Source organism: Lytechinus pictus, chromosome 8 (assembly GCF_037042905.1).
Source record: "Lytechinus pictus isolate F3 Inbred chromosome 8, Lp3.0, whole genome shotgun sequence".
Classification (NCBI taxonomy): Eukaryota; Metazoa; Echinodermata; class Echinoidea; order Temnopleuroida; family Toxopneustidae; genus Lytechinus; species Lytechinus pictus.
In genome coordinates this window covers 39,294,122-39,320,939 of record NC_087252.1, presented here as the reverse complement: position 1 = coordinate 39,320,939, position 26,818 = coordinate 39,294,122, and the positions used below count along the sequence as shown (strand labels likewise).

Genomic DNA, 26,818 nt, shown 5'->3' with positions numbered 1-26,818 from the left:
ATATTCCAAGTCTCAATATTAGCATCAAATTCTACTACATTTATTCTGAAATCGGGTCGCAGACCAATCGTAAGGTGTGCGGTCACCTTAACATTAAGAGTACTACATTTTGGGGACAAATAATGTACTAAAATGTAATACATAAGCAGATACTTGCGAGAAAGAACAGCGTTACACAATGTGTTCACACAGTGGCTCGTATTCTGTAGTCAGGTTTAACTTTAATAGACCATGGTCTAAATATGTGCTAAAAGTATGGGAAGCCAAAAGTGTCAAAATGTTTTATAAAGTTGCATGTTTCCTATGTTTACTGTGCTCTTTCCTGATTCGTTGATGGTGAAGGCAATCATCTATTTATACTTCCTAGACAATTACGAATGATTTGAGAGCCAAATGAGCTGAAATATCATATCTCTACTGTTAGTGATATATGTAACAATTGGCTGTCCATACTTAAACCACAACTTTAAACCTGGGTTTAAGTTAACCCCGACTTCAGAATACGGGCCAATGGATCTAAAGACGCGATTGAAATGTTAAAATGATCCTATTTAACAGTGGGAAGATAATCTCACACTGTCAGAACACCTCGATAGTGCGTGTGTTCCCATCACGTTCACACTGCTAAAAGGATCAAGATTAAGGGTGTGAAGTGGATTTCACATAATTGTTTAAACACTGTAAACACGCTGTGGGACACTCTGTTTTTCTTTTGATGTGATGAGGACCTTGGTTACATTTTCATTTAATTTGTTTATAAAGCGCTTTTCCCAGAATGGCTCAAAGCGCGTTACATCATATTATTACCTCGGTCATTGGATTCATTTCAATCCCGCACGAAAAGTATGAGGCGCCGATTGTACCAATATTATATAGAACAATTATTTGTTATATAATCATTATTTATTAAATAATAACTATTATTTATATATAATTTACATTTTATTTGTAAATAATTACTATTATATAAAATAACATTTCTGATTATTTATATATAATTCCAAGTAATACTTCATTATTTGTAAATAATGATAGTTCGACATTCCATTATTTATAAATAATGATTATTTGTTTTTCATTATTTATAAATAATGATTATTTGATTTTCATTATTTATAAATAATGATTATTTGATTTTCATTATTTATGAATAATGATTATTTGTTTTCATTATTTATAAATAATGATTATTTGATTTTCATTATTTATAAATAATTTTTATTTGTTTTTCATTATTTATAAATAATGATTATTTGTTTTTCATTATTTATAAATAATGATTATTTGTTTTTCATTATTTATAAATAATGATTATTTGTTTTTCATAAGTAATTAGAAATTTTATTTTATATAATAGTAATTATTTACAAATAAAATGTAAATTATATATAAATAATAGTTATTATTTAACAAATAATGATTATATAACAAATAATTGTTCTATATAATATTGGTACAATCGGCGCCTCATAGAAAAGTGCACAATTTCCGCTCACTAGGGAACATTCCTTGCATTCATCGCAGCCTTATTATGGCGCTGGCAAAATCAAACATACAATATCTTTCGCATCCTACCGGGTACCCATTTAGCACCTGGGTCGAGAGTGGCAAAGTGTGGATTAACTCCTTGCCAAAGGACGCTAGACCGCGGTGGGATTCGAACACACGACCCTCTGTTTACAAGGCGAGAGTCAGAACCACTACACCACAGCTCTTCCCTAAGATGAAACTTAAGATACAATGAGAACCGAACGCATTACTTCATTTAAAAAGAAAACGACAGAATTATTCATTTCATATCTTTAAAATCGCTCACCGAAGAATCTATGAAATGCATCTTCTCTTTTCATTCAAAATAGCGTATACGTCACAAGAGTTCGATACATTAACGGTGTCTGATAAATTAATGCAAATATAATTTTCAGAAACTGTGACGTTAAGATGGCAATTTTCAAACCATAGTTCCCGAGCTGCACGGGCACACACCACACTGTTTAAAAAAAAACTGATTTTACAGAAAAAAAGAGAAGATTTTAGAAAAATGCAATAACAGAATCATTCTGTAAATTCATAAAACATGAATTTTCTGCAATTTAACAGAACAGGTCTGTTTAAAAAGGGGAAAAGGGTGTTTTATTTTAGGAAATTTGTAAGGTTTCATACACCAAATACCAATTTTCTGTAATTTTACATGATATAATGTAAGATTACGCAATCTGTTAAGATTACAGGTGTTCTTGAGACTCTGCTGCAGGAACTTCTTTTATTTTAAGGATAAATTTTCTAACGGTGCACACATCCTGCCTCCCACCCTCACAAACACATACCAAGTCACTAATTTTCACCAACATACTTTCACTTCGTCACAGAAAATAGTTTGAAAGCTCGAGAGTCATCTAAACAAATAAAAAAGTCAGCAACGTATTCTCGACCACAGCTGATTTGGTCGAACCTGCTTTACAAAACTACCCGACTATTCATATTTTTCTACTGCCTTTCAAAACTTGCAGCCCCATTAAAATCGTCCACACACATAACCATTTTAAAAGGAGAATAAAGTTTTTCATGTTTCATGTATACATCCATGATTCAAAGTGTTCTATAAACTATCAAAGAAGTAAGCAAGTCGATGATTTCTTGTTGCTTTTTCCCGAAGAAGATCTCGATGAGTTGTTCTTTTCTGTGTGTTCTATTGGTAGATGGTGTCCAGGATCTGTGACGTTGGTAGCCGATGATGACGTTTCTTTAAAAAATAAATATTGCATACACAATGCGATTATTAAATAGCTTTTAATTTGATTCGGTCTTTAGATTCGTAAACGCTAGAAATTCTTCTAACTTTAAGTAGTTCAAAAACTAGATTTCAACCTTTTAAAAGGAATGGCAGTGTATTGGGATGCTTTTTTGGGCATAATTTTCCAGGTTATATAGTTAATCAAGGGATGTAGAAAATCGAAATTACATTCGATTGTAACTGTATAATATAATATGCTAGTCTAAAAACATGTTATTTATCTCTTATCTATTCTTTGTCTTTTTATTCTTTTTCTTGATCTCGATTGTTTTTCTTCTCCTTCCTATTCATCATTAATCATTTAATATTGTCTGATTGATACTTCCAGCTTTCACTCTTAGCAGAATAAATATTCGTCAGTTTATCATTTTTTTCAATTTCGAGTTCTACATTACACGTGATTACGTGAATGTGAAGTTGGATATTGCTCTGTAAAATAAGGGAGTATGCATTCATGGATTTGATATTAAGAGTACTACATTCTTTTGACAAATCATGTATTAAAATGTGATACATGGGCATATATTTCACTTAAAAGTACCATTTCATAAAAATTATTGCTATTATGACTATCACTATTAGTTTAATTATTGGTAGTATTACCATCCTGGTCATCATTACTATAAATGATATCTTTATTCTTGATATAAAAATAATTGTCATAATTATTACCATCCTTACAATGATCATTGATAATACTGCCACTATCCTTGTCTCATCCTTATTACTATTATTACTATCATTCTCATTTTGGTCCATCTTATTAATCTCTGCTATTAACTACTATGTTTAATAACCAAGTCGGACAATGCTTTCTTTTGAAACCATTATCAACGATATGAATTGGTACTTACCTTTTGACTTTGGCGAGGTCGCTTGCTCGTCAACCGGTCTCTCTTCAACACCACTGCCATCTGTCGACGGCTGAACATGCGCATTTATCTTCTCAATGAGTTCATCGAACTTTTCATCCTCGAATCTGGCTTGAGTTGTCTCTTTGGTGAAATCGATGTAGAGAAGCTGGGTGAAAGTCATGCTCATCGGTCCTTCCGGTGGCCATACCATCTCTTCAAGCAGCAGGGGAATGATTGGTTTCCGGAGCGCGTCAGAAAGACTCACTTCACGTCGGCAGTTGGCGGAGAGGGCGTACTTCGGTGTCACGCAGGAAATGACCACCTGCGGTATGAAGCAAACCCGGAATTATTCTATGGCTCCTGTCAAGTCGTAGTAAGCCACATCGGCATTCAAGCGCTATCCTGTCAAGGTATTTTGTTACTTTTACTTCTTCTTATTTTTTTTTTGGGGGGGGGGATAAAATCAATCAATCAATCATTTAGTCCGGATGATCTATGTAATCATCAAGTTAGGAAGACAGCCTGTGAAGGACTTTGCCAAAATCAAAATGTCGCCAGACATTCGATCAAACAACAAGCCTCAGCATTTTCCACCAATTCCCCAGACCGTAGAGAACACTGGAAGCCAAGCCACCCCTCTCTCATAAATACCAACTAGCATCACTTAGAGATGAGAGTTAATATATTCAGGATGTTTTGAACAAACACCGCATACTTAACTGTCATATAATTAATCAATACTATCTCAGGTTAAGTTGAAACCCTTCAAGGTTCAACTATGAATAAGAGGAGTGCCCGTTATATAAGATCTTCTTTGGCATTTTGCAGATTATTTGAAATGGTAATCATGGATGTTAATACCTTAGCATTCCTGACTCCCTTATCAATCTTGGAATAGAGTGGATCCCCACCACCCATTTGATTGATATCTAACCAGCAGTGGTAGCCTAAACCACTGAGACGTGAGAACAGTCTTTTGATCTCAGGTTGCTTGCCCCACTGGTATGAGATGAACACCGATGGATGCTCCGAAGATTCCTGGAGTGAGGAAAAAAAAGAGGGAATGGTTGATAACTGCGAAGATTTTGACTGATTTCAACTTAACCAATAGGTTTGAAAGAAATATTTCAGAAAAAATACCCGCCAATCCCTTAAAACTGAAAAAAAAGTTCAATGGGACACCATAGCTGGAATAGGTAGAGTGGTCATTGTAAATTACTTGTATAAAGCGGTGATAGTGTGAAATTTAAATATCGTTTCCAGGTCACAAAGTTTAGGTGACGTCAGAAGCATAGGTTTTTGTTGCCAGTCAATAGGGGGCGTTGTATTTTTCCCCCATGTTTTTACTTAGTTTGGGAAAACTTGCTAATTTGTTGTCATCGTTATTTCTGCTTTCAGACCAAGCCCAATGTTGTAAGTATTTAAAAAAACGATGTTTATATGATGAAGAATCGTTGACTGTGTGTTTTAAGAAATGATTCAAATGATGAATATCTGGTTGAAATTTTGTTCCAAAAGTTGTATGAATTATCGCTCGTGTTCAGTGAATGTTATTTTCGCCTTTTCGGCGTATCTATATGTACAAGTACAGTACTATATTTGTAGTGCGCGAAAGTTGAACGCAGCACACACGTGTGTTGATTTAGGCTAGTTATCGTTTTCATTTACACAAGATATGAAAAGTAAATGGTACATAATTGCATGAAGTGGTTTGTTAGTGACGAGATGATTTATGTTTTTTTTTAATGATAATAGTGATATGTCACGATAGCCGCATGCACAAGTGGCATGACTGAAAGTAGGTCAACAAGCCAGAGATGCCTTGGCTCCGACTAGGTGCATACTTTCTGTAGTCTTAGGCATGGCTGAATGTGTTTTAAATATAGAATTTTGGATATGAGAAACAAATGTGAGAATTTAATCATATGTTGATGTTTCGGTTGAGGTTATATTACAAAATGGTTATTGTAGTTGTTTCATTTGGATGCAGCCTGCTGATGAATAATTGGAAGCCTTTTATGATAACAACATAAGAAGTAAAATAAGGACAGTTGTTACATTTTCTGGTCAGTTGATGTCTCAGGGTCATGTACAATTAAAAGCTTTGTGAATGTATTTAGTTATTGGATTATTAAGGCTACATTCGACAATTGTACAAGCTTTTTGCGTGACATTCAATTTATGATTGTTTATGGTTTTTCATTAAACTGCAGGTCGAACCATGCATTCAAGCATTTAGCAATTGGTATCGCAACTCGGTTTGATTTTGTGATTTTTGCTAACGATGAACATACAGATTAATGAGACTTAAACGTCACAGTCATTACAAAAGAATGGAGGAAGGGTATTCGTAGACTTTTGACAAGGCCTCGTGATTTGGCTAGGCCTATGTTCTTCCTCAAGTAATGGCTGAAATGAGGGTAGCGATCGAACTGGTGAAACCTGGGTGAATGCGAGATGAAGCGACTCTAGTGGATGGCTCTTGATGGTTCGTTCACCCGGTTTGGGGCGATTATAGTATTTTCTTACTAGTCGCTCAGTTCATGAAATACGCGTCAATCGGACATGAGGCCTTGGCTAAAAGCTTGGGTATTCGCGGAGATTGTTTATATACGAATGAAAAAAAATCCACTGTCACATCCCCTCCAATCCACAACAAATACTTGTAATATTTTTACTCTCCATGGTCATGTCCTATTTTCATAGGGGCCAACAAATAATTTTCATATTACAGAATTAACACCCATCCAAACCCCATGCCTTTCTTCTCGGATTCTTGAAATTGGGTACAACACACAACGCACAGGAAACTTCCTTATCCAGATCCCCTTCCCATATCCCCCTTCCTTTCGGCGATGTTTTGATACAAATGAAATGTTTCCTGTCCGCTTGTTTTGCCCTAGTTTCAATTTAAACGTTTAACTCCCTAATTTCAGAGATCCTGTGCCGCCACTAGCGCTTATAAATTCTGGTGCTCACCGTTACTGATATGTTCTGTTGCACCGCTGTCGTGTTCCCTGCTTCATCTGATACCTTCTTCACGGTGACTGGAGTGTCTTCCACTTGAGGAATCCAGTCCCGGTACTCTGCAGTAATGGGGAATGGGCAAAGGGGTTAACAATAGGGAGTTAAACTACCAATTCGACACACCACCGACTTCAAACTTGACTTGTCTACCCTTGACCAAGTCTGGAGGTAAAACTACAAAACAAGTACGTCACTCCATTGAATTCAAAATCAACCTCTACACAAACATTTGGAGCAATGTCAAAGGTACTTTCTGTTTGCTTGAATTATCATTGTCCTATCTTAAAATCTTCATTATGAGACTTTAATCAAACAAACCAAAAATACACTCAAACTTTCTATTGAAATAAGAAGTTGTAAGTTTCTCAGTGCTGACAGATTATTTCAAAACTTACTGCACACGTTGCATCAGAAATGTCTTTACTAAATAAACATTACATTGATAATCCGTATGTCATTCTTAATCAAACATGGTGTGTTCTCTTACCGTCGGAAACCATGCTTTCATCCGGGGTGGCATGGTATGATATCTGGCCCAGAAGTTCTGAGAACTTGGCATCGTCCCAGAACTTTTCTCCCCTCACGTATTCCTTGTCGTTGAAGAATTGAATGTAAAGTAGCTGTGCGAAGAGCATGCTCATGGCGCCCTCTGGCGGCCATCTGGTTTGGTCGATGAGGACGGGAATGATTGGCTTGTTCAGCAGATTGGCAAGATTCACCTGAAAGAAAACAAGTGAAAGGATTAGGATACATATACCGAAACTGAGGTTTGAATAATACTGCTGAAGCCATTTTACACAGAACATCTAATAGATATCAGCAGAAGAAAAGTCTAATCATTCAAAAACAATATAACTTTCATGGATTGGTTACTCGATCGAACAGACAAGATAACACCATAGTCATCATTCAGCTTACCTCTTTGTTACAGTTCTCAGAGTTGGAGTATTTCTCTGTCACCATACAGAGTACCACTTTAGATGACCGCATGCCCTGGCTGATCTTGGCAAACAACTGATCTCCTCCACCCATCTGACCAATGTCCATCCAACAAGGAAACCCGGCCATCTCTAGGTGCTTGCGGATGGCCTTCACTTCCGGTTGGTGGTCCCACTGGTAGCTTAAGAATACTGTCGGGGGCTTCTCAAAGTCGTCTGAGGGTGCTTGTGGCACCAGCATTTCTGTGAGAGACACATGGTGGCATACGAATCACGATTTATATTGTTATAGTAACTTCGCCAAACTGGGCTAGGGAGCCAATCAAAATCAAGGTTCCATGGTAGTTTATATAATGGAAAACTAACTGGATGCCAGGCCTTCGTAAAACAAGGTCGGCTTTACATATCATGAGACCTTTACTACCTTTGTGCAATTCTACTACCACGCCACGTTTTATAAATGTCAAATTAGTTCTATGTATGTAAATGGTTTTGTGGATATTCACACCGCTTTGTATGAGATTTCCGAGCATCAATATATTTCATGATGTACAATCTTATCAAGTAGTTTACATGATGCCTATAACATTCTTTTGGGAAAAATATATATAAACAATATTCATACATGATGCAGTCACTATCAGGGAAAGCATTACAACACAGTTGAACAAAAATAGTGACATTGCTAAATAATATCATGAATATAAAACTACCTATTTAATCGCTCATTAGACTTTTTTCTATTATACCAACTTTCATATCATCGTATTCCTTCAGGAAGCGAACTTAAAGTATTTGCAAACCTGCTTCCTCTAGTGACTGCGTGATGATTTCTGCCGCATCGGTCCTGCCCATGTCCTCCAAGGCACTGAGTATGGCGTAGGTGGCATCGCTGCTCTTGTGAGTGGTATACCATTCTGCCAAGATGGCCATGGTAGGGTCGGGTGACAGAGCCCAGTTGCGGATGTCTTCACCGGAGTAGCCGAGGCGGACGGCCAGGAACCTCCAATCGTGCTCATGCTCAGGGTTTAACAGCTTCGAAACGTCCCTTGACCATTTAGGAGCGTTTGTAATGGTCTGTGTGGGACAATCAATAGTTTAATATCATGAATGGTGCGTTTTAATGATAATGCATGTCAATACAATTAACCTATGTTGAAAAGGGGTGTATTTGCAATTAGTATAAGTAGTCCTAGAAGCGCCAGTAGCAGCAGTAATATTAGTAATAGCAGGAATTGTCGTCATATGAATATGATAAACTGTGGAGCACCATTGCCGCCGATAGTGCCTACCATGAAGTGAATAACAGGTGTCACAAGCTACACAAAAATGTTCCTTAACATGTAATCGAAGTTTTAAACAGTAGGCTCGGCTGAAAAAGCGCTTGTAGGCATGCCATCCAAGCAGAAGACAAATAAGGTATTCCAAATAATATGTTTTAAAATTTCCATGCCATTTGCCATCTAGGTAATAGGCTATCTCTCTTGAATCTGGTGATGATAACCTAATGCCTCTAAAATGAAAACGATTGGCGCAGATGAGGAATCCCAATCGTAATTCACCACATCATGCTCAAATACTTGTTGCCTTCATTCAATAATGAAAATCGACAATATGAACATCATTTTTACCTTGTGGTCAATCTCTTCCACTTTCTCGACCGTCTCGTCCACGACTTCTTCCAACTCATCAAGTCTTTGGCCCTGGTCGTTGACGTCGCTCTTCACATTCTCGATATCTTCAGCTTGTTGGGCCACTGTCTCATCGATTCTTGAGACATCATTCTCAGTGTTGGTTACCCTATTGTCCAAATTGTCGATGTCTTCTCTTTGCTCAGCAACGTCTTCACTGAGTACTAGAAGGCTAGAATTTTAATATCGAAAGTGGACAAAATAATGCAGTCCTTCACTGAGTAATAACAGTAATACAGGTACAGTTGTGCTCACAAGTTAGTGAAACCAACCACAAAATGGACTCCTTCATGCCGAGTGTTGAATGTAGACAACAACACTACAATGTTCAGCGAGCCCAGATAAACAAACAAAAGTAATATTGATTGTAATAAATTATTGCCTGACTTTACAATTGAATATCTAAAACTTGACAGAACTTGAATACTTTTAAATATGCTCATTTCTGGTAGGGTTCACACACTTCAGAGCACAACGGTAATTATGTAACACTTTATACATTAGACTGACGTCTCCAGGCGCTTTACAGACACATAACCCGGTCATCAGATCATGGCTTATCCGTACACAATTTATGCATTTCCTTCATGTGGACCACTGCAGCAGGAGTTTATAATCTAAATAAGTCGCTTTGCCAGGGAAGAAGTGCATAATGCGTCTACAAGGAAATAAAACGTTAGTCCCTTAGGCCCGTATTCTGAAGCCGGGTTTAACTTAAACTCGGGTTTAAAGTTGTGGTTTAAGTATGGATAGCCAACTGTTACATAAATCACTAACGGTAGAGATATCATATTTCAACTCATTTGGCTCTCAAAAAATTCATAATTGTTTAGGAAGTATAAATAGATGATTGTCTTCACCATCGATGAATCAGGAAAGAGCACAGTAAACATAAGAAATATACAACTTAATAAATTTTTTGACACTTTTGGCTTCCCATAATTTTAGCACAGAGATAGACCATGGTCTAAGTTAAACCTGACTTCAGAATACGGGCCACAGTGACTGCAGGACTTGACTTTGGTGTAGGAAAAGGATAACAGTATCGACATGATATCAACTGTTACATTACCTTCTGCCTTCTAGAAAATTGATCAAGTCCTGGACCAGATCTGGAACCCCGATCTGTTGGCACGTCCTAAGCTTCTCAATGTTCGGTTTGTAGACCGCAAAGCATTCCTTGTGGTCCCTGGCTACCCTCTTGACTTCCATGAGCACCACACCGGTCCACATAGCATCGATGCTCTTTAGTTTGGTGAACAGGATCTTCAAACATCTAGCTGCCTCTTTCTGAAATGATTAAAACAACGAAAACTAATGAAGAATAATATGCGGCATTTACATAGTGCAATGTTTTATAAGCGATGGATACTATTATCCCGGCTTTATAATACACATCTTAAGAAAATAAACATGCATTCTAAAATGGGAGGTGACTTGCTTTGAATACAAATGTAGTTGACACAGATTGGACCAATCGCATCTCTGTGTTTTAGCCGGGACAAAGATCAGACAGCCTTCGTTGATTTTTAACACAATTTTTTTTATGAGTCTTTTTCATGAAATGCTTCCCAGACCAATGTGTTGATTCCCTACAAAAATGGAATCTTCATTGTTATATTTTGTTGTCGTACTTAAATTTAGTCATACTTAAATCATTGTCAAATACCCCATCCATACCTTATTGAGACGGCCGACACTTGCAATGACTCTACAAGCGGAAGCAGCTTCATTTGGGTTCTGCTTCCAGGCTTTAAGACACCTGTCTATATGCTTGACGAAGTGCTCAGCGTGTTTTATGGATATGTTGGCCAATGCCATGAAGCAGAAGTGCACCAGAGAAGCGTTGCAGACATCCTCGAACATCAGGTCGATATGAGGTACTAAAACCTAGGACACGGGTGGAACGGGAAAAAGGTCACAACGATTTCTATCGTATTACTCCAGCGAAATTTGTAACTCTACAGTGATGTTAATATATTCGTCGAAATAACTTCAACGTTTACCGTATCTGACAGTTGCAATTCAGCATTATGCAAATTTATGTTTGATGTCATCCTAGCTAGCCATTAGAGAGGCGAGGATGCGGACCTTTATATTTCTTGAGACGCTTCAGTGAATAAAATGTACTTGCCATAGCCGTAATAGCCAAAGATTTATGTGGTAAGTTGAACAAGAATTTCATTTAAATCTTCTCATAACGTCAAGTCCCAGTCCACAAAATGTACATTTCTGATGTTTGGTTGAAATTATGTTTGATATTTATAATTGCGAATGAAATTGACACGTCGGGCAAGGCATCGTGCTTTTATGGCCATTCTGGTAGATTGTTCATATAAACATGATAGAAGGAAAAATATCTACTGCTGGCCAATGGGGTAATATATCAACTTCTGAGATGATTCATTAAATGTATCAATCACTCATTTATATCAGATTTCACGTTTTATTTGGTGCTTTATAAGTAATATATATTACTATAATTGTCATTATCATTATTATTATTATCATTATTCTTGTTGTTGTTATATCATCCTCAAGTGCAATTAAGTCCTTAATGAATCCCATAAGCATAAGGTTAAAAAAGTTCCATACAATATGTAAATTTCACTATTTCTATTGTCTTGACATTTACTTATTTTTCTAATATAGGAGCAAAAATCTAAAGAGGCACCTTCGGTTTCTGTTTACTGACATCGTCGAGTAGCATATACAGTCTCCTTTTGTCGTCACTTCCCATATCTTCGAGGAGTACAACAATGCGGTCAATTCGTGAGAGAACAACTTCCGGGTTAAATCGAAAGAAGCTGTTGAGAGCCACTGTTTCGAGAAAGTGAAATCAAATAATGCAACCATTTCAAACTGTGTAAAATACGATAGTGTCGTATGACTTTCTTCGAAATACGGCTACAGGTAAGAACTTGGGTTTTTGCTATTCATAATATGTCTCAGTCCCAAGGACCAGGATCGGTTGATTGACTGTCCAGCATGGATTCGTCGCCTTGTCTTAAAACAATGCATCAAGGATAAGCGAATGTAGTTGCAGTAAACTCTGACTTCATGAGAAAGAGTAAAGCCATGGTTCATTGTAACTTTATCATGGTAGATTTAGATCTGGTACAGTTACATAAACTGAACCTTCTAAAATCATGAAATCCAAGCTAGGACCTTCGAAACTATCAGAGACGACCCGAAAGCGATACTCACAACCACCGGAAGAGCCCTCGAACTTGCTGTCCAAGAAGGCATCAGCTATGGCGTCCCCAAATGGCGCCAGAAGCTCTCCGTTATCATAGATTTCCGATTGTCCAATGGCGTTTGCCGCCACTTGTTCTAGCCCTGTGACGTCGCAACTGAGAAGTTTTACAACGAATGGCATGAGATCCTGATATGCCTTGACTTTGTCCTTTTTCTGAGGATGATATAAACATGTGAACGTTTCAATAACATTGACAGGTTTTAGGATCTACAAAAACCCTTGTCTGTGATTGGATAATATCAAATTTGTCAATGTCTAAACTGGGTTTCAAACTTCACAAGCACACTACACCTATTCCACTCAGTCAAAGTGAACAAAATTTGGAAACAAGCTAGCTTCAATAATCTTGACTAAGCACATGCCAATAATTAAGAGATTTGTTTAATCACAAAGAGGCTGTAGCCCCTCAAATCAATTAGTTCACAAAATGCAAAAAGAAAGACCAATAAAGTTGAGATGGGATTAAAAAAACTTACCAGTATATTAAAGTTCACAATATGCCCACCGGCATGTTTAATTGAGTGCCTCAAAAACTAAGAAGTTACAGGAAGTTAAAATTAACATTTTATTTAAACACACATATTAAGGTTTTAAACAAAAGCGTAATGCATGAATGGAATCAAGCGAAGTCAAGCGAAGAATGTACATTTGGTTAAGACTGAAACTGAGACTTTTGTGACTTTGGATTCCGGAACCAATTGCTTTGCGGGGCTACAGCTTCTTTGTTATTTAAACCGATCCCTTAATTTTTGACATTTGCTTAATGAAGACTATTGAAACTAGCCTGTGTCAAAATTTGTTTATTTTGACTTAGTGGAATTTGTGTAGTGTGCTTGTGAAGTTTGCCAAGTTTCTTTTGGAACCCAGTTTATTACTTACCTAATGCTTCATGAAACCACTGCAGTTCACAATTTCGAATGTTTAAGTGCAAAACCCCCTTTACGACATCAGAAAGATATATAATTATCTAAACGTTTTGTATGGGCATTCAATGCAAATATTCAAAGGAAAAAGAGCAATGATTTCAGTGTCACAAAATTGCGAGGTTCGGTCCAATCTACAATTGTTATGCATTTTCCCGGTTATCATTTGCATATAATTGTGTTTGCTGTAACATTGATATCATGCATGGACTAATCAAATGCTTAACAATTTCTTTTTCTATTCAGTAGTAGGACTATTACCACTGAGAAGAAAAGGTTGCTTCCCCATCCATTTTTCCTCCTTCCCACAATTACGTCTTTTAGGGACAAAAAAGGTTTTAGAATTCGAAATGATATCTTTACCCGATAGGATGTGAATGTCATTGTAGCTTGTCCAGGGACCCGTTTCATAAAGGACTTGCAACTGTTGTAACTTTGCCATAATGGCAACTACCATGGTAACCTTGATTTTGATTGGCTGCTAAGCCCTGTTACCATGGTAGTTGCCATTATGACAAAGTTACAACTGTTGTAAGTCCTTTATGAAACAGGCTCCAGTACTGTGTGCGCCTCACCGGCGACTGACTTGAATAATCCCCAGGGAGTGGAGGATGTGCGCACATTGTGTGCGGGAATGACTGATTGAATCCAATGACCGGGGTAATAGCCGGGGCGGTATTCTGAAAGCTCAATTAGCGGTCAATTAGCGCTCAATTAGCATTTTGGTATTCTGAAAAGTCACTTAAGTGCCCCTTTCCTTATTTGGCAGGGTTGCGTTGCGCGCACTTGCAACAGTACGCGTTATGACCGCGCGAAGACTTAATTGAGTAGTTACGAGACTTTTGGTATTCTGAAAAGTCTCTTAGCGCTCAATTAGCGGACTTTCCAGTGGGGAAAGATAATGGTGATAAGAGGTCCATTAAGTCTCATTTTCTCTTGCTAAATGTGCCTTTCATTTCGTATAAATATCATCAAATCGGTTTAATACTGCGACCAAATTTAGGAGGAAGCAAGAGAATAAAGGAGAAAGGTATAAAAAGGGAATAAAGGGAAAGAAGGTGGTATGGGTGTCCAAACTTGGCGGACTTTTAAACAATATGTTTCAGGCTTAAATTTGTTCAAAAAATATTCACAATTTATACAAGTAAAATAAGGAATGGGGGCTATATTTGGTAATAAAGAAATTAGAAAAGAAGGAAAAAGAAAACAGAAATTGTGTACTTATAGGGGAAATATGACTATTATTTTTCTATATTTTCTTTTATTATAAGCATCATAAAGTATTTTTGCACATTATTTTGACAATAATGAGATTGCCAAGTAACAATAGATGCAGCAATGTTCAGGGGGGAATCAAACCTTGTTTCCGACAATGAAAAAATAAGCATTGACCCCTTTGGTACAAAAGAAAAAAAATAGTGAGGGATGCCATCGTTTTCCCCACCTATAAAATCTTAAATATCATAACATTTGTACATCCAATTTCAATAAAATTTCGGCTTTTTTAACGATTATGCTAGTTTTATTTTTTAAATCATTTTATTCAAATCAGCATTTTGTTGAAGAAGATTTCTCATAAAAATGAAAAGTATGTTATTTTTAAAATAAGTAGGAATTAAGTTAAAGAAGAACCCCCCCCCCCCATCATGACCCCGAGACAGAGGCAAATAAAATATTGTAAAAAAAACAAAACAAAGAAAGCTACAATAGGTGGATGTGAAATCAGAACGCGTTCGAAAAAAAAGAGAAAATCACAAAGGTACAATAAATGAGAGAAAGGGAAAAGACAACAGTTAGCTTCAACAACATAATGACCCTCCTGTTAATCTCCGATGCAAATGCTTTTAGCATTATTTTTCAGCAAAATTTTTTTGTATCAATATCGTGGTGCAGTCCACCTGCAGCAGCCGGGCGCTGCGCTGCATGCAAGCCAGCAAATTAGTGAAGAGACACTACGCGCTGGGAGAAAATTTTACGTTGTAAGAGCGCATTTGATTGGCTAATTCGGCTCAGTAGGGGCGTGGCCTAAAGGGAGTTAATTGAGCGCTAATAGAGTTTTCAGAATACGAATTTGGAGGTACATTAGCGCTCCATTAAATGGGTAACTTATGAGGAAACTTAAGTGGAAACTTACGAGACTTTTCAGAATACCCCCCCAGATCTGTAAAGTCTTTAGACACGTCGTTCCGATGTATTAAGCGCTAGATAAAAGCGGATTGTTATTACCTTCATGATGAATCCTGAGACTATTTTTCGAAGGATATTCCCGTGAACCGATAGACCTACAGGCTGCTCATCTCCTTCAAGTTCTTGCTCTATACAATATTGCATGATTTTCTTTAAAGGCTCCTGGCTCGATTTTCTGAAGTGAAAGTATACACAAAAGAAACAATATGAAAGACTACTAATCTCTGGCCAATGTCTAAACTACGAAGTATAATCGGCAACTGTACTCAGTTGCCTCAGCTATGTGAAAATGTGTTACAGATGACAAAAAACATGAAATTAGGTTACAAATTACAAATACAACTTACAGGAGTACACAAAAATAATTAAGAATTCAAACTAGAACCGAAAGGTTGATTCTAGCTGCCAGGATTATACATTGTGCTTCCTGTAATCTTATGCACATAGCAAGTACTTGATATGTGATATTTCTACTTATGATAATATGCAACAGATACTAGAGTTTGTGATGTAAATACAATCAGTGCATACCAATTACCCCCATGCACACTGGCGTAAATCCCGGGGGGGGGATGGGGGGGATATATCCCCCCCCCCCCACTTTTCGAGGAGGGGGGGATGGCCTGTACAAACATCCCCCCCCCCCACTTTTTACGAAAGAAATAAAAAAAAATCACAAGAGATAATTGTTTTATTGGTGAAAATTCTTCCTAAAATACCGCTTAACAGATAAAACAATATTATTGAATCATAAAATGCAAATAAAGAGCCAGTTCACCATTTCCAAACGAAATACTTATGTCCTTATTATAACATTGAAGAGAAATCCCTGTTTCTTCCAATTCATCAATGTTGGGGTCTTTGGGAGGGGATTAAGATGGAATGTCAATTTTTTTTCAATGTAATCTCTAATAAATAATTAAACCATCATGGGGTAAAAAGATAATAATATTGGAGGGGTATTTGCCATATGGACATACAGTGGCGTAACTACGGGGGGGGGGGGCATGGGGGGCACATGCTCCCCCCCCCCCCCCCCCCCATCGGCTGACCAAAACAAAAACAGGGAAATGGGGAAAAATAGAAAAGAGGGAGAAAGGAAGAGAAACGTAGTGGGAAAGAAGAAAATATTATTCATTATAATGTTGTATTATAATTATGTTATGTTACATTACATAAGAAATATTTTTATCATAACTTCATGAAACATAATTTGCCCAGGGCCTACGTCTTCATAGTTCCTGGTGCTCGCATTGTCTGTTCAACGAGATATATAATCCTGTTGTACTAAAACATCCCGTTTTCAAGTCAATATAAACTAAATATATTTCCTAGCACTTGAGTTATCATTGTTTTATGTAGTGACATGAGCTTCTTTTACATGATTAAAAAGGTGATTGCCCAATGTTAAGGTCTTCGTATATATAAAAACATTTCCTTCCGTGATTACGTTCGCATTAGTGGATTGGTGAGATATGTCTGCTCTTCATGAATTCCTAAAATCAGTCCTTGAAATGTCCCTTCTTCTGATCTGAATATCAAAAATTTTAAGCTCGCGCTTCGCGCTCGCATCATTTGGTTAATGAAATACGTATGGTCCTAGTTAATTCCTACAAAGAAACCTTAGAATGCCCCACTTCAGGTCTTAATTATCTATATTATCTAAATTTTCAGCTCGCGCTTCACGCTCGCAATATTTGATTAGTGAGATGCGTATGATAATCATGATTGCAATGAGTACAAAAAGTGTTTCATGTGTTCAGATGTAATTATAATAAAATCAGCAAGCGCTTGGCACTTGCATTAGATGACTATGGTGAGATATGCATACTCTTAATGGATTCCTAAAATATATTCCTTAAAATCTCGCTGTTTGGGGTCAAAATATACGAAAATTTCAGCTCGCGCTTCGCGCTCGCATTGTTTAGCGAGACAGGTACCTATCATGATTACACAAATTTGATTATAATGTCCCTTCTTAGGTGTGAATATAAAAAATTCAGCTCGCGGTTCGCGCTCGCATTATTTGATCAGTTTCAGAATATGGAAAATACGTGTTTAGGGTGCTTTTCGAGACCCCATGGTCGCGCATGGTATCCACTCGTCAATGGAAGTGGCCCCCCCGGGTGAGATACATATCCGTTCAATGATATTGTCCTTAAAATGTCTCTATTAGGTCAGAATAACTAGCAACCGAGCGCGCTTCGCGCGCTCACTCAGTGATTCGAAAATTTTGCTGGTGCCCCCACAATGCCGTGACCCACGGTATGCCACTGTGGACATATCAATTACAATTCCTTGCATATCTAAAAACATGATAACAAAAAAAAAAGCCAAAATATTTCAGTCATCCCCCCACCCCTCAACACGGATTTACGCCAGTGCCCATGCAGGTTTTGCAGGTCGACCCTGCAAGATTTTGAGAATTCAAGGATACCCGGTGGCAAAATAATGTACATTGATCATGTGATGGGGAGGGGGCGGGGGCAAGTGTCACACGTAGATGGGCAACTTGCCAAAGGCTGTAGGCGCTATATGGAGTGATTTTAACTTCGGACTCCGTGGTTCAAAAACCAGAGACCTATCCTCTGATCCGCAATACCTCTCTGGTGATCCAGGCCCCTTTACTATATAAGTACAGTTCCTAAAAGCATGACAAGCAGAACAGGAGGCGGAACTTACCCTGCATTTTCTAAGATATCCCAGTCTATGACACCATTAGCTAGGTACCTGTGATCAAGATTCCCTTCAAAGTCAGTGTCATCACGGCGAAGCCATGTACAAAAAGCCTCAAGAACATCTGGTATCTGTTTTTCAGTTCCCTGAAGAGGACGAAAACATTATGCGCCAGATTTTGGGAGTGAGTACTGTTTCAGAAATACAATCAAACCAAAGTTATCAGACGCAAATTGTATTTTAACCATACATACCCATGCATTTGAGAATTACATTTATTTAATTAGTTGTCGACTGAATATCTTACCTCCCACGTCATTTCAGTTGTTTCCACTATCCCAAGAGCCACCACGACGTGCATATCTGACGCACTATCAATACACGCCTTCAGAAGGGTAAGGAAGGACCCAGCAACCTTCTTCAGAACTTTGTCTCGACTGAAAGGAAATTAATTAATGGAAAATAAACCCTTATTTTCAAAATGGCTTTGTCATTATACGGACAATACAATGTAAGTTGTTCGTTCGCTCTACAGTTGCTATTTGATGATTTTTTTTCAGTGGCGTTGAAATTATCATAACGATAACAGGTGAAAGACTTCAACCGAAGTTCAAAGTGAAATTGACAATTCGAAAACCATGTTGGCTAGAAGCACAACGATGCAGAAAATTTAATCCATAGTATTCCGAATGTAACGATAATGAAGAAAATCAAAAGTGTAATCTGGAAAAGGAAGGATCTATTTGATTTGTCAATTTCTCTTTTTGATCTGGTCGCGGTCTTTAAAGCAACAGATAAAGTTAAGGAGAGACATAATGGGATCAACCTCCAAACAGGGAAAAAAGAAAAAAGGCCGCTCGGATGGAGGAGAAGAGGGAAAGCAATTTGAATTTCAAGTACAAAAATCAAACAAATTATCTGATTGAGGATGAGCAAGAAATATAGAACTATTTACTCCAAATATGGTTGGAAGCAAGAATGGAATACAACAGGGAAGGAGAGAGGGGGGGGGTCACAAAGATTTTAAGTCTGACTTAAAATCGCACTTATATTTCACTCTGTGGAAACTCTCTTCAGTGGTCTACGAATCTCACCTGAATGCTTCTATCATCTCCTCAATGGTTCTCTTGAGATGTTTACCCGATTCCCACCAGGACAGGTTCTTCTCCTCGCCCGACTCCATGTCTCTCTTCTCGCGATCTGTAGGTACCCACGGAATGGGTTGTGCAAAGTCTTGGAGAATCCTTTCTATGGCACCCTCGTGGCCCTAGAAGATGGAAGAGATATCACTGGCGCAACTTAGACACCACTAAGATATATTAGGATGAGAAGTATGACAGGGAAGGGGAATTTGCCTGACATTCTTATTTCTTGACCATAACGGTTAAGAATATTTAAGAATAAATAGCGCCTGTGTGTAGACGTGTGGGGTGAACTTTTTATCATTGTTTTAAGTAATTATATTATAAAATCATTTTGCTTCTTTTATTCTCTGTCCGATATTAATGCTTTGTTGGCAATAGAACTCATTCAAATTCCTGATTACTGATTATTGGTAGATATTCGAGTAAAAAAAAATGGTGGGGATGCTCGTATAAACTTGGGAAAAAAATCTGCTCTATGACTATATAAGCTTACTCGAAAGGGGAATTAATGATTAATACCTTCCATTTGATCACATTTTTCTCGTTAAATATATCCTTGGCCCTGGCCAGATACAACTCTGTCTTCTTCTTCATGCATTCCACGCATATGTCAGCCATGATTTGTTCGTGCTTATTTTTCCTAAAAACAATCAAATAAGAATCATTTCTGATAAAATTTCTTTGTAAATTATTGAGCGATTTTTCTAAAATCGGATCGTGCACCACTCGTAAGGTTGTGCGATGGCCTTGATATCACAAAATCAGACAGCGCAATTGCACTGCAATACAGTGTCACGCTGTGTTCAATGTGATCGCGGTGGTGAGTTCGCAGTCTGTTCACATATTGGACTGTATGTGAAAATGTGATTCATACTGTTTCAATGCTCAATTCTTACAATGATAAACTGAATTTACACACAAACTGTGGCGCGCACTGCAAGAAAGATCGCATTGCCACACAGCGTAATCACAGTGTGTTCAGAGTGAGCTCACATAGCACTATATGAACACACCATGAACAAACTTTGATCACAGTGTGTGGCACTTTGTTCTTATCAGTAGTGTGAAAATGTGATAAATTTAATTTTACACAGTGTTCCACAACAGAGTGAACACACTGTGATCATACTGTGGAACACTGCTGGAAAATCACAGTGTCACAAAATGCGATCACAGTGGGTGATTTCAAGTCCAGTGTTGGCATTGGTGTTGGTGTTTGAATTTGGGCTGCTTGTCCTAGCTCCAAAATCTATTCTGAGTTTGTAACACTTATCCAGATCACGTTAATTATTGACAGGTCAAAAAACTAATGAGTGACTATTTAGGACCATCTTCATTTTATGTGTGGTGTTATGGTTGTGTACAAATTGACGTAACCCCTACACGAATAGGTCAACACTGAACTTGAAATCATCAAGTGTCTTCACATAGCGGACGATATGAATTGTGGATCACACCGGTACACTCCGAGACACTGCCTAAAAGAATAAAGTAAAATAAATGTGTAATCATAGTTTGTTCACGGTGTGTTCACATAATGGCCTATGCGAATTTTGAATCACACTGGTAAAATTCCCAAATTTAACAGGGTTAAGACACTCCGAGACACTGCCTAAAAGAATGAAGTACTACACACGTGTGATCATAGTTTGTTCAAGATGTGTTCACATAATGGCCTATGTGAATCGTGAACCACACAGGTAAAATTCTAAAATTTAACAGGATTAAGACACTCCGAGACACTGCCTAAAAGAACAAAGTACCACAGTGTGATCGTAGTTTGTTCACGATGTGTTCTCATACCGTCATATCTAAATTGTGAATCACACTGGTAAAATTCTCAAATTTGACAGGGTTAAGACACTACGAGACATTGCTGAAAAATATCAAAGTACCACACATGTGAAATCATAGTTTTTTCACCGTGTGTTCACATAATGGCCTATGTGAATGTTAATCTGTGATTTACGCGGATAGAATGCTAAAGTTTAACGGTGTGAAGATGATTTCACACTGTGCTCCATACTTTGATCACTTCGTGGTTTACACTGTGGAATACTGCTGGGAAAAACACAGTGTTAAACAATGTAATCACAGTGTGTTCACACTCTGTCAACATTGATTAAAAAACATGTTATCGCAGCTTAAAAGCTGCATTGACAGATGTTTACAATAAAAATACCATGGAATTTACAAATAACCAGTATAACAACAGAATCAAGAAATAACAATATAATTACAATATAAATTCAAAGTATTACTGTATGCTCAAGATAATAGCGGTAATGTGAGATAATGTTTGAAAAGCTCAGTGGAAAGATGTATTTTACTAAAGTGATTCACACATGTTGTTAAAATACAATATGTACTAATATTTCACGTTTTAGTTTCTAATAGAGTACCGAAGTGATGACGTCACAAAAAACTTTTTTTGCACTTCAGAATTTTTGATACTATATTTGGGTAGAGCATGATACCCCAGTACCACATTTTGTGCGAATCGGTCCGTGGGGGGATGTGGGCCCGAGATATGACATCATGATGATAATTAGCCCCATTGAAGTCAATGTATTATTGGCCTGGTTCTAAATTGATGACGTCACATTTTGGTACTCTATTAATGAGATAATTTCGCAATATGCTCCACCGTGTTAACACACTGTGAACATAATGTGGGACACTGTTATTTTCAGTGTGATACAATCCTGGGTCCCGTCTTACAAAGAGTTACGATTGATCCAATCATCCACTCTACGGAAATCCATCAGTGTCATAATTTTCCATACAAGAAATTTGCAAAATGTCTTTTGTAAACAAAGCGAACACACCAAATTGTCAAGAAATCAATGAATTTATAGATATTCATTTATTATCTAGAAATTCTTGTGAACAGACATGCATTTTATATGTTGACTTTCCATAGTTGCGATTGATCGGATCAATCGCAAGTTTATGGAAATCCAGCAATGTCATGACTTTTCTTTAGGAAATTTGCACTATTTCCTTTGAAAACAAAGAGAAGCATACTGAATTGTCAAGAAAACAGTGAATGTATTGAATATACATCATTTCTAAAAAATGTTTTGAACAAACATGTAATTTTAGAGGTTGACGTTGCTGGCTTTCCATAGTTGCGATATTTCAGATGGGCCCCTGGGATCTCTATACTCACGCCGCCTTGGCCGCATCCATCATCTCGTCCCGCAGTGCATATTTCAACTCTTTGATGAACTCGCCATCGTCATCCTTCTTAATACCTTCTAAGACTCGAGGAAGATAGTCGTTCAGTTTCGATGGATTCTTCTCGATGAATTCCCTCAACTCCTCCGGATTTTCCGCCATGATGTTTGTTGATAATCACGAAAAAGGGTTTGTTATAGGGCGATCACTAGCTCTGTAAAATGATAAACAGTGAAACTTGTATTTGAAGATCCTTCTATAAAACATGTTACATTTGCCACAGGTTTTCTGACAGTTCATGTACGAGCATTAATGACATCTGCCCCCCCCCCCTAACAAATCAGGTTTACTTTACCAAAATACGACCGGTTACAGATTTTTTTCGTCAGTTTATAATTTTTTTTTTATAAACAGTGCAATTGTATTTGAAGATCCTTCTGTAAAACATGTTACATTTGCCACAGGTTTTCTGACAGTTCATGTACGAGCATTAATGACATCTGCCCCCCCCCCTAAAAGATCAGGTTTACTATACCGAAATACGACCGGTTACATATTTCTTTCGTCAGTTTATAATCTTTTTTTTTATAAACAGTGCAATTGCATTTGAAGATCCTTCTGTAAAACATGTTACATTTGCCACAGGTTTTCTGACAGTTCACGTACGAGCATTAATGGCATCTGCCCCACCCCCCTAACAAAATCAGGTTTACTATACCAAAATACGACCGGTTACAGATTTCTTTCGTCAGTTTATAATCTTTTTTTTTTTAACAGTGCAATTGTATTTAAAGATCCTTCTGTAAAACATGTTACATTTAATTGCCACAGATTTTCTGACAGTTCATGTACGAGCACTAATGACATCTGCCCCCGCCCCCTAACAAAATCAGGTTTACTATACCAAAATACGACCGGTTACAGATTTCTTTCGTCAGTTTATAATTTTTTTTTTTTAACAGTGCAATTGTATTTAAAGATCCTTCTGTAAAACATGTTACATTTAATTGCCACAGATTTTCTGACAGTTCATGTACGAGCATTAATGACATCTGCCCCCGCCCCCCTAACAAAATCAGGTTTACTATACCAAAATACGACCGGTTACAGATTTCTTTCGTCAGTTTATAATCTTTTTTTTTTTACAGTGCAATTGTATTTAAAGATCCTTCTGTAAAACATGTTACATTTAATTGCCACAGATTTTCTGACAGTTCATGTACGAGCATTAATGACATCTGCCCCCGCCCCCCTAACAAAATCAGGTTTACTATACCAAAATACGACCGGTTACAGATTTCTTTCGTCAGTTTATAATCTTTTTTTTTTAACAGTGCAATTGTATTTAAAGATCCTTCTGTAAAACATGTTACATTTAATTGCCACAGATTTTCTGACAGTTCATGTACGAGCATTAATGACATCTGCCCCCGCCCCCCTAACAAAATCAGGTTTACTATACCAAAATACGACCGGTTACAGATTTCTTTCGTCAGTTTATAATTTTTTTTTTTTAACAGTGCAATTGTATTTAAAGATCCTTCTGTAAAACATGTTACATTTAATTGCCACAGATTTTCTGACAGTTCATGTACGAGCACTAATGACATCTGCCCCCGCCCCCTAACAAAATCAGGTTTACTATACCAAAATACGACCGGTTACAGATTTCTTTCGTCAGTTTATAATTTTTTTTTTTTTAACAGTGCAATTGTATTTAAAGATCCTTCTGTAAAACATGTTACATTTAATTGCCACAGATTTTCTGACAGTTCATGTACGAGCATTAATGACATCTGCCCCCGCCCCCTAACAAAATCAGGTTTACTATACCAAAATACGACCGGTTACAGATTTCTTTCGTCAGTTTATAATCTTTTTTTTTTTAACAGTGAAACTTGTATTTGAAGATCCTTCTGTAAAACATATTACATTTGCCACAGATTTTCTGACAGTTCATGTACGAGCATTAATGACATCTGCCCCCCCCCCCTAAAAGATCAGGTTTACTATACCGAAATACGACCGGTTACAGATTTCTTTCGTCAGTTTATAATCTTTTTTTTTATAAACAGTGCAATTGTATTTGAAGATCCTTCTGTAAAACATGTTACATTTGCCACAGGTTTTCTGACAGTTCATGTACGAGCATTAATGACATCTGCCCCCCCCCCTAAAAGATCAGGTTTACTATACCGAAATACGACCGGTTACATATTTCTTTCGTCAGTTTATAATATTTTTTTTATAAACAGTGCAATTGTATTTGAAGATCATTCTGTAAAACATGTTACATTTGCCACAGGTTTTCTGACAGTTCACGTACGAGCATTAATGGCATCTGCCCCACCCCCCTAAAAAATCAGGTTTACTATACCGAAAAACGACCGGTTACAGATTTCTTTCGTCAGTTTATAATATTTTTTTTTCAACCGTCAGGGACATTACTAGCCTTTTTTATCAACCGACATAGATGCCAATATGTGCGAATGAACTATGGCTTAAACATATATATATGTTTTTAGTTATCTTGTTTTGTGTGGCATGGCAACATACATGCACGCACGAGCGGCTTGTTGCTATTCAGTAGATATGTGTGATAAAGATCAAATTCATTAGTTCGTTTACTCATGTCATCGCTGAATAGAAATGACTGACGTCTATTGATTCTGCATACGTGCCCTGCGAAATATTGACGTGTTACCATGGAGATGGACGCGACGCTTTCAGGTTTCTGGATTTACCTGATAAAAACCTCGCCAGGGGGTTAGGGGTGCTCGTCCGCCGAGTCCACCCCCTCCAATACCCCCTCAGATCAATAAAAACAGGAGCATCGTAGCATAATGCATCTGGTTGCGTTAGGGTTAGGACGTCTACCATATAAAATGCAAATGAAGCGTATGTACTGAGAAGCAAACAATGTATATTTACCGAATACAATTATGTAGTCCCGATACATAATGTGCTAATAGCGTTCAATGAAGCATGTATATATATATATACATAGGTCTCTCAGTTACGATGTGAAATACCCATACCGGTAAGCTTGTCAATAACAGTATCAGGGAATAATTATGATTATACGATACTCACTAATTGTGGGTATAACTGTAGCTAGTCGCATCAGTGGTACCCAATAGGCCTACAGCTTTTATATAGGGCTCATGATCCGTGGTAACTTAAATGAATGAAGTATAATTGCGAAGTAGCTAATATCCCCAATGTATCACACGTAGTCTACAGTGCTTATAGAGAATGAGCTATATGAACATTGTACGGGCTCATTCATTTCGAACGGCAGAGGATATTGACCAAATATGGCTTATTGTAACCATTTCATCACTAATCCATTAGAGTCATATTATATTTTCCACAGAAAGGCTGACAAAAGAGAAGCATGGGCAATCATTGTCATTGCCGTGTAAATATTGGCGTGCGTTGCATGGCAATATATCGCGTACGGATATGACCTTTGTACAAGTTTGTATTGATTATTACTGATGAGCCACAGAATCAAGTATAATAGGGCCGGATAATAGGGCCTGGCTTCTAGCACAAAGACGCATAATTTCAAACTCTTTTACAAAATTAAAGACCGAATACACATTTGGTAAGCCGTCTAAGTTTTTTTTTTTTTCAAGAAATGGTCAGACACGAAATTGTACACCAATCAATCGCCGAGAGATTTTTTTTGTATTTTTGAAGTATAGTACGAAGTAGACCGATAGGCCTATGAACAAGTATAATTAATAGGGCCTGGCAGGTAGTAAAAAATATAGTATTCCATAATTTGATTTCAGACTTTTTTTTATATATCTTTAATTATAGACCGAATACACTTTAGGTATTAAAGTTGTCAATTTTTTTTTTCTTATATGATATTGTCACAATATATATCTCATTATTTCCTTCTCTTTTTCTAAAGTAGAATGTCATTTCTAAACTAGTCCCACGTACCTATATAGTCTGGGCCTGTAGTCATAGGCGGCGGAAGCGGGAGGTCCTGTCCCCCCTATAATTGAGGTGGGGGACGGCCCCCCCCCCTAAAATTTATGTTGATAATTTTTTTTTGCATGTCAATTTTGTTTTCTGCGTCCCCCCCCCCCCCCACCTCCTAAGTTCAGGTGCATTATGGACCCCCCCT

At 37.4% G+C, this 26,818-nt stretch overlaps 1 protein-coding gene across 2 annotated transcripts; it reads right to left on the bottom strand.

Annotated features, from left to right (window-relative positions):
- Positions 1 to 1,762: 1,762 nt before the first annotated feature.
- Positions 1,763 to 26,240, bottom strand: LOC129266170 (uncharacterized). Of its 2 annotated transcripts, none has more exons than XM_064104065.1 (19): positions 25,768 to 26,240; positions 22,667 to 22,888; positions 20,014 to 20,134; positions 19,444 to 19,616; positions 18,657 to 18,786; positions 18,356 to 18,495; positions 15,713 to 15,848; positions 12,512 to 12,716; positions 11,979 to 12,124; positions 10,985 to 11,194; positions 10,377 to 10,594; positions 9,245 to 9,476; positions 8,417 to 8,690; positions 7,594 to 7,856; positions 7,163 to 7,394; positions 6,628 to 6,734; positions 4,510 to 4,686; positions 3,649 to 3,970; positions 1,763 to 2,743 (listed from the first exon to the last, which is right to left on the bottom strand). In XM_064104065.1, exons 2-19 carry the CDS (start codon positions 22,834 to 22,836, stop codon positions 2,610 to 2,612), a joined length of 3,390 nt encoding a protein of 1,129 aa, XP_063960135.1. In that variant the 5' UTR covers positions 22,837 to 22,888; positions 25,768 to 26,240; the 3' UTR covers positions 1,763 to 2,609. The 2 variants fall into 2 exon arrangements, with proteins under 2 accessions (XP_063960135.1, XP_063960136.1); XM_064104066.1 differs by having other exon boundaries at positions 25,606 to 25,870.
- Positions 26,241 to 26,818: the final 578 nt, after the last annotated feature.